This window comes from Adiantum capillus-veneris, chromosome 5 (assembly GCF_014529385.1).
Source record: "Adiantum capillus-veneris isolate H3 chromosome 5, ASM1452938v2, whole genome shotgun sequence".
NCBI classification, from domain to species: Eukaryota; Viridiplantae; Streptophyta; class Polypodiopsida; order Polypodiales; family Pteridaceae; genus Adiantum; species Adiantum capillus-veneris.
The window spans coordinates 21,925,779-21,935,200 of record NC_140935.1 but is presented as its reverse complement, the minus strand read 5'-3'; the positions used below and the strand labels follow the sequence as shown (position 1 = coordinate 21,935,200).

The 9,422-nt window shown below is 42.2% G+C and overlaps 1 protein-coding gene across 2 annotated transcripts; it reads left to right on the top strand.

Moving 5' to 3' along the window:
• The first annotated feature begins 1,219 nt into the window (after positions 1 to 1,219).
• Positions 1,220 to 3,419, top strand: LOC147456991 (uncharacterized). 2 transcript variants are annotated; one of them, XM_086513490.1, is made up of 2 exons: positions 1,220 to 1,470; positions 2,766 to 3,419. In XM_086513490.1, the coding sequence occupies exons 1-2, from the start codon at positions 1,413 to 1,415 to the stop codon at positions 3,068 to 3,070; spliced, it is 363 nt and encodes a 120-aa protein (XP_086369616.1). In that variant the 5' UTR covers positions 1,220 to 1,412; the 3' UTR covers positions 3,071 to 3,419. The 2 variants fall into 2 exon arrangements, with proteins under 2 accessions (XP_086369616.1, XP_086369615.1); XM_086513489.1 differs by having other exon boundaries at positions 1,224 to 1,470; positions 2,760 to 3,416.
• The last annotated feature ends 6,003 nt before the right edge of the window (positions 3,420 to 9,422 follow it).

Sequence of the window (9,422 nt, the reverse complement as noted above, 5' to 3'; positions counted from 1 at the left end):
CAACCCCAATAGCGCCATTGCAAGAAGCTCACCACACTCCAAGAGCTCCTTGCCCTTTGTGATGCCCATTGTGAGTGCCCAATGTGAGTTATATACACTAATATCCTGGGCTCGCACACTGCATGTGGGATATGTTCGCCCTACCACGTGTCACAGCCTGGTTACCCCACTCAAAACTTTGTAAAATCCACCCCAAAAAAATGTTAAATTAAGCACCATCAGATAAAAATTGTTTTCTTCCCTGAATTCAATCTTTTTCCATTCTCCACACAGTGAACCGATCCCTAACATGTAAAGTCCCTCTGAAAGCTCACATTGTCGGCCTTGAGCCCCTCCATCTCACCTACTTTTCAACATCTCCAGGAATTCCCAACCAACGCGACCAAAACGACAAAAATTAGAAGATTCCCTGCGGTCGTTACTAACTGCCATCTTTGACTAGCCATAACTTCGAATTCCGGATCCCAATTGACATGCGGTCTTCTCTTGCCAGATCCATATGTTGCATAACATAGTTTAGGACATGGTTGAGCTTCAAAAAAAAATTGATGGCACGCTCCCCAAAGCAATCAACTTGGCTCGGAACTAGCCCCTAGCAAAACTTCATCTACTAATATTTCTCTCATCTTGGCTCTGATTGCCAATCTGAAAAGACCGACAGGCTCCATAATCAAGCACTACACATCGGTATCTCCAAACTGGCTCGGACTACCTTGCACCACATGCCCTGTCCAGCTAGAATCTACAATCATCTCCAACTTCGAACTGTCATAATCGGGGCACCGTGGCTCCCTTTGACGAGCCGTCTAAACCTGTTTGTAGACCACTTCAAGCTCTTCATATCCAAGCCAAAAATCAGCATCTTGAACCTCCTTCATCTATCACCCTAATTGGCCCCCTCTGGTGTTCTTTAGGTCTACAAAACCCCATAATACATACATATCAGTTGCTACCTGTCTATCCGGGCTTCTTTGTAGCTGCTTTATCTCTGCCCCTTGCACTTACCAACATCTCCAGCTCAGCATAGCACTCCTTTCTATACGGACCAACTTTGCTTTCTATACGGACCAACTTTGCTGGTACCAACGACTTGGGAGCAGTCTACCCTCCATTTAGGAATGGGCCGCACCATTCTCTCTCGCTCTCTCTCTCTCTCTCTCTCTCTCTCTCTCTCTCTCTCTCTCTCTCTCTCTCTCTCTCTGTGCATGCTATGTGCCCGGAGGGTGCAGGGGACACTGCCGGTTGAAGCTCCTGCTAACACGTGTTCGGGGGAGGGGCCGGAATCCCTTCCCCGTTATAATTGTATAGATATAGATAGATAGGACATGGAGATGTGTAACCACCCTTAAGCCTTGGTGAGGACTTTCACTATCACATTGGCAGTTGTCAAGTTTTAGGATCGCTACACGTAGATGGGCGAGCTGAAGGCAGCAGCGGAGGGCGTGGTGCCGGCGCTGCAGCAGGCAGCAGGTAGGTCTACTCTCTCTTGAGGTCAAGTCGAACTGGTCATTGGCTTTGGCCTCTGCTCGTTCTCTGTTTGTGGTAAGGATCAAACAAATTCCATTTTGCCAGTTTGATGGATGCTAACATTAATGCGAAACTGGCGAAATGGGTTTTGTTAGCATTAATCAAACTGGTCAGTTACTGTGGCTACTGGAAAAATGGATTTTGTTTTTTCACATCTGCATACAGTTTGCATTGATCAAACTAAAAGAACTGACGAAATGTGTTTTGTTACCATTATTTAAACTGATTAGTCACTGTGGCTCGTGTTTACCCATTGCCAATTCATCACAATGGCATGGGCTAGTGTGCTACGGTAGCATGCCCGAAAGTGTCTCACTACTCATACTCGAAAACTAATGTGGCGAGCAACATTGGCATGATGTCCAAGTGTTTTTGTTTCATCGCGATAGAGTCACATGATAATCGCCTGCCATTAGGTTCTCTTCACAGTATTACATCGATAGTGATAGTGAGAGCAGGTTCGGGGACATCGGCATTGAGTGATAGTGATAGTGAGAGAGTGTTTGGTCACATATGGCATTGAGTGTTGGGTGACCATATTACAACATTGTTGTCTTTGTATGCAGTGTATGTTTACCATGTGCTTCATTTCCGGTCGGTAATGTGCTCAAATCATGCATCAATGAAGAGTTTGTTTGCTGTTTGCAGAGCAATTTATTGGTGCTAAAGCTTCTGTATGAATGAAATTTTGTTCGTAATGGAGAGGCAGCCAAGGTTTGTCTGAGGCTTATCGGCAAGTTGAAACCATGGCATTTAACAAATCTGAAAGAGGGCAACTGGTGCTTTCACTGCTGGCTCTCCTCATACCAGAATCCTTTCTGAATGTCACTGCCCAAGATAGTTGTTTTTTTTCTGCGGTTGGATTTTTCATCGTTGAGTTACTGTAGCATTGGATTGGCCTATTTTGCATTATGGTGATGTCCATGTTGCTTTCCTTAAATGATAATAGCCCTCTACTGTTCTGATCTAGGTTTCGCACTCACCGTATTCGTTGCATTCTGACAGACATATTTGTCTGATAGAGAGTGGCTATGTATTAGCTCATGCAATGATTGGATATGCATGCAGAGGATGTTCGAATCTACGACATGGGGAGCCAGCTGAAGGGGGAGGGAGATACTATATGTGGGACTTGGGGCAACTTGAGTGTATATCATAAGCATGCATGAGTGCATATTTTGGCTACACTAAAATTGGTAGTTCACACGAGTGAAGCTTGATTGCTTGCGTAGGGACAGTAGCGGAGGCGGTAGTAGCTGTGGGGGCAGAAGAGAGGGAGGCCTTGCGAATGGAAGAGGAGGAGGCATGGTGGCGAGTGAGGAAAGGGGATACTCTCTGGAGTCTGAGTAGGAAGCACCTTGGAGACCCAGCTCTTTGGCCCTTTCTTCGCCATGCTTGTCGCAAAGAGCTTGGTTGTCGAGACCCCATTCGCCAGCTTCTTCCTGGCTCTCACCTCAGCCATGCTTGTGTTGTACGAGCCCGCCGTCGTGCTGACAGAAAGAAGAGTTGTCATTGGTGGGAGCGCTTATTCTGGTGGTGGTGATGTCTTGTACTTGATGCTGTCAGAAGCTTAATGAGGTACGATCTTGTGAAAATTCCATGCTAAGAGGCAGGCTCAGTGATTGAATCCGCAGCGTTGAATGTGCCAATACATTTTGCGATCCATAGGGATGAAGGGCTTCAACCATTTCTAACTTTGTTGAAGATTTCTGCATCTTGTTGGTGTTCCATGTGTACAACCTTATCTTTTGCTGCATTGAGAAGAAATTTAACTTCATTTCAAGCTCAGCAGCATTGAAGCTCTTAACGAATTTTTGAGCAATCTGAAGATGGGTAAGCATTGCTTTTGAAATATCTGTTTTGTATGTGATTGCTTTTTCTCAAAACCTTATGGACAAGTTTGAACTTGATTTGTTTTGATAACAAGTGTTGCAGTTTGGTGTGCAATGCACATTGAGAGTTAAAAGAGGACAACTTGACTTGCTAATAGCAAGCAACTCGATGCCATCTCTTTGGTATTCTAGATTCCTTGTATCTAATGTTTGTTTGGTTCTAGGCTTCATCGTGCTTGTATCCACTATGCAACTCTGAAGCCATGAGGGACTTAATATGCAAACCCTTTTGATGATGTATGGTTGTGTGTGTGTGTGTGTGTGTGAGAGAGAGAAAGAGAGAGAGAGAGAGAGACTCTTTCTCTATCTTTGTTGAACTCCATTGTGAACCCTCTACCTTTTAATTAGGGTAGTATTATCCCACTGCCGAGCATATTTATACATCTATGCTTGCAATGGGCTATGGCCTATGCCTCCCATGTGAGTGATGTCCCACTTCGAGCACGTAGCGCCAGGCCCATGAGTACCCACTACGAATCCGAGTCATGTATGCTGCAGTCTATGCCTCTTGGCATGCTGGAACTTGTGGTGCATGTTAAATGCATCTTGCAGGCTTGCATCATGCGGTATGTAAGCCCTAGGTGCCTACTCCACTCCTATATAAGGAGCCTCTATTTACTGTCTTCTAAATAATGCAGGACACATTCAGTATGGTCTCATTATTCATCAATCGAAAGCAAAGGCATCTTTCTTTGCAGAGTCATAAGCAAAAAATCGTTTGTTCAGGAATATACTGCATATGTCTTCCAAAAGAAAACAGTATCCATTGGAAGGTTTTGGTGCTTCGAGTTTGTCAATCAAGATAAACCCTAACCATGACTTGCCAAACAAACACTTGGCTTTGAAAACAAATCTATGTATGCAAAATGTTGAAAAGAAGTTCCTTTTATCGAAGATGCCCTTGTTCTCATTTTTTGCGCTTTACTGGCTTCATTGGCTTTTATCTGGCACTAAAGAAGCATACACAGTTGGCAAACACTCGCATGTCAACCATATTCTTGTTTGAAGTTGTTCCATGGATTGGCTCTGCTACTGTGATTGTGTTCAACTACGTTTGTAACCTCTAGGTAGGCCAAATCTGCTACCTCCATGCCCAAAATATAGTTCTTGAAACTGACAAGGTATCAATGTTTTAAAGACCTGTGCTATGCCAAGTATAGCCATGAAATTGAATTGTCATACAACCACGAGACGTGGGTAAGAGATTGCAAAGGAGAGAGTTCTTTTCTCAGAAACAACTTGGTGGGCTCCATGGAGTACACCTCAAGATCTTCCATAATTTTATTGATTGATGCAAGAAATGTAAGACAAAAACATGCCAAAACATTCAAGGCATCCCACCATGAAGCCTCTATTATTGTCTTTCAGTGCGCAATACCCTTATCCTTGACAAGCACAAAAGACACATCTCTAATCAAGACCATCTATGTGCAAGAAGATGTAATAAAAAATCCAACAAGTCTATTGAAACCAAATGTTTTAGATGTTGCCATAAGATCCATGCTAAACCAGGTCATGAATTGGATTAATTGTGTCATAAAATTTAATATCTAACTTTGTCAATTGATGTTTTCATTTTAAATTGGCCATTTCATTTTCATCTTAAACTGGTCATTTAAAATGAGAGGATAATGAGAACAAGAGTTAGAACATTACTATGTGCTGCTAGGCCTTTCTCAATAGGGGACCAAGAGAAGAGAGAGTCTACCAAAGAGCAATGTGAACCCAATGAAGCTTGAAATAACTTTAGGGTAAGCTTCATTAAACCTCCAAAAGGAAGGTACTAAAGTCCATTGGGATTGGGATTAATAGGAAATTCTAATGCTAACTCTAGGTATTTTAAGCTATCTAAAATGTTTTCTAAGGTTACCATGAGACGCCACTTGAGGTGCGAGCCCTAGATGTAGGGAGATGAGAGAGAACGCGCGCGTGTACACACGCTAGAGAAGTCACTTCTTTTATATAAGGCATAAAAGACACATGTCAAGCACCCAGCCATGTTACCCTCAACCAAGCTTGAATCCTATTGGCTAGCCAACTTGAAGAACCAATGATAATTAAGCTTGATTATATTAAGCTTGAATCTCATTGGATAGCCCCACAAAGAGAACCAATAAAATTGAGCATCACATGAGCTAGCCTTCATTCCATTGGATAGCCTACTAAGGGAACCAATCAGAATTGAACATCCCATGAGTTAGCTTAAATATCATTGGATAGCTTACCCTGAGAGCCAATAAGAATTTAGCTTCATTAAAGTCGGGGGATTTGTGTTCGAAATGTGAGCCGAGAAGGTGCAGGACCTGTAGCTGTGAGAGATGTGTGTGAGAGAGAAGAGTAGACACAAATAACTTCAACCATCACCATGAGCATAAATATACCTCAAGTAACAACAATCAAAGGGAGCCGTTAACAACACCATAATTTGGATAACATTAGGGTTAAGGAGTTTAAGCTTCTCACAATGGTTTAACCCGATTTATCACCGTGATTAATAGGATTTTTTTTTTTGATGATATTGCCAATGATGGTGTTGAAGATGATGGAGCTCTTCTCTGCCGCAATTGCCACTGAGCTCTCTCCTCCTCTATGCAATTCTCCTCCCAATCATCTTCTTATTTCCCTGCTTATAGTCCTTCTTTATGCCTCCCTTCTTGCTCTCCTTGTTGCTCTCTTTATTGCCAAGAGATGAAAACATCATGGCTTGATTGTGGCAGTTTAGGATTACAAAGGTGATCGAGAGAGATTATGCTATGGTTGTTCGGTAAAAATGACGATGAAAGAGAGATATAAAAGCATAGGGATATGGGAGCTCGGCTATGATGGTGAGAGGGAGATTGCAACTCTAGAAGCCACGAGAAAGAGAGGAATGGCTATGGCTCTTCAAGCTCGATAATGGGAGCTTCGGATAGGTTCTAGAGAGCAGCTTCCCCTTTCCAATTTCTGAGAGAGAACTTATCTCCTATTTATAAACTTCCCCTCCCTTTTGAATGCAATTACTACCACTTGCTATTTGTTTCTCCTCCCCCTACCACTAGTGGGCACGGACCCTTGATGACATGGCAATCCGGGCTTGAGCCCGCTCAAAAATTAGTGCAGCTAATGCCAAATGGAGGCGCCCTAGCAAGCTGGTCATCTTTTGTTTCATGCCCGAGCTCGACCGAGCTGCACAGAGCCCTGCGCGAGCTCTCTCTTCCCATGTTCGCTGCCTTCGCCCTGTTCCCAGGTCACCATGCCTTATTTTCTTCCCCTTTTTACACTCACTAGTACGGCCGGCCGCCTTCGACAGCCTCTCCCCCCCTCTCTCTCTCTCCCCCTCTCTCTCACTCATATAAACCAGAACTCACCGGATGTAGCAAAGTTTGACACATGGCACTGGAAAACCAGTCTCCTTAATATATAGTATAGATTAAACCCTTTCCATTTAAATTACCTTGGGCAGTCTCCCTTGGGTGGCCATTGACCCAATTCCCTTGGGTAGCCCTCCTTTAATTTCATAACGGCACCGCAATTAGCATATATATCACCCAAGGCATTGCCTATCACAAAATTCAAGACACACTGTTCATCAAGAACTTGATGAGCTTTCGTAAAGGCACCACATTTGACATATGTATCGGCCAAAGCACTGTTAAGCACATCATTCGTGTCTCCATTAGCCGACCACGATATACAATTCAATTGAAGCACTTCCAAGCACAGTAAATGACTTTGTTAGCACCCCAATCCAAACCATGTTGGGTTTATTCCGTTTTAGTGTGGTCCAAAACCCGACTCCACGAGATGACCACACGTGCCATGTACTTCGACTTAAACATTACTAAGCACAAAAAATTTCTCTAACACCTTCATCAACCAAGGCATTGCTGAGAATATATACCCACTTTTAGCATCAAACACATAGTTCCTAGCCCATTAAAACCACACATCTAGCATACATTCATCATTAACCCTTGCATGTTATCAAGCCGTGGTCATTGCTTAATAACAGTATAGGCTTTAAAGAAGCTTAGCTTGCATCCTTCTACTCTTTTTCCCTTTATGGAAACAGAGCGGCACGACATCTACCCCATCTAAACCCGAACAACCTTTAGTCTATACCAACCGGTCTTCAATCTGCATCTGCTATAAGCACTTTAAGCTCCTTACCATCACGCTCACCTAAATGGTAAGTAGACGCAACAAAATATAAGGTTTAACACCTATCGCCAATGGTCTAACTTTATTATTTGGTAGCTGCCATCACAATTATTTGAACCATATTTTTTGTATCTCCAACACACTCAATTAAGTGAAAACTTGTACAGTGAACCCCGCCAAACTCAAGTATGCTCTAGTTAGTTGTGCACACGTCTTGATCATCAAGCTCGATTTAGGGAACTTTGTCAAGCTCAAGTATACCTTAGTGTGTCTGCACACAGAATGGTCGTCAAGTCCTTCATTTCAAGTTCCGGCAATGAAACCAACCCAAAATATGTGAAGACACTTCATCAATTGTCCAAACAATTCAAATGGAAGCTAGCCATGTAAACTTACTGACCACAAAACCAAAAACTATTTCCTCATCGCATAAATCCAAAAACAAAACCTAGTGCCAAGTAACCTGCTATAAGAAAATAATTGATATCCTTGAATCTGCAATCTGCACTTCAGTAGCCCTCGAGATCAAATGCAATAAGAAGGAATTGCCCTAGCACTGGATCAACATAATATGCACATGAGCATACATTTCCTATATAAATCAACTTCAAGTATTTATGTTACAAATATGCTATTCCTGGATCCAACAGAAAGCAACCACAATGTATACCCAAAAATACCTATCCATATTGAACCTACTTTTGAAGATCACTACAATATATTGGATCAAATACCATTTAGAGAACATAGCATTGATGGGCACCACAATATACTAGAGCATCACCTAAAGCATAGTGCAACACCCATAGCCCATAAACTTCTGGCAATTTAATCTCGTTAAGCTCAGTCTGTAGGGCCATCAATGTCGCCAAGGTCTTACACCTCTGTGTGCATGGCATGTTAGTGAGATTGACATCATTCCATCTCATTACTATTCGCTCTTTTGCTATAACACTAACTATTCTGTCAAGGACAAGGTAAGTGACTAATGTCAACATTTTTATTTATTTATGTTTATTTACAGGCAAAGTGCCATACATACGTCACTAGGAAAAGTGTCATACTTAAATCACCCTGGTATGGTCATGACCACATATAAGTTAGGTGGGTCAAGAAGTGACTTATGTTACCTCTCTCTACGAGAGAGTTGTACAAGCACATTGTTGTACGCTTATAGGATAAGTTATGACAAGACATGGTCAGCACTGAAGCATATGCAAGGGACATACAACTCATTAGAATAAGGGGTTTTCCTCAACCCAGCATTCTCTTTCTCTCTCTTTTCAAATTCTCTGCGGGAAAGGTGAAATCAGGCATGATTTTACTAAAATCTTTCTATGTCAATACACTAACAGGAAGAGCTCAGAGCCATCTATTGCCACCTATTTTAGAATGGCTAAGAGCCATCGGTTTTTAATCCATCAGCGATTGCTTTCAAGATTGAACAATTCTATTGAGTTGAGTACCCATCGATTTTCATGAGCAAGCAAGATCTTGCCATTACTAATCTTTTGGTTGTTATTTTAGCACTACACACTTTGAGTGTGAAGATCAAGTTGAGTTTTTAAAAGTCTCAAACTCGTAAATGCTTATCTCTACCAAGGTGCATCGATGAAGCAAGCATTTTAGATAGCACGTTTGTTTACAAAAACCCGAGATTATGGAATGTTCGGGTCTAGAGAAGATCTACTTGTGAATACAATTCCAACTTGAGTGGATTGTCTATTTTATCTACAGCACTAAGAGTGGTCAATTCTTAGAACATATACAGGTTCAGATCTATTTTTGCTAAATGCACGCACACTAGGTGTTATGGGCCCTAGTGTTTAGTAAAGGCTGATTTGGAGCGGCATACATATTCAT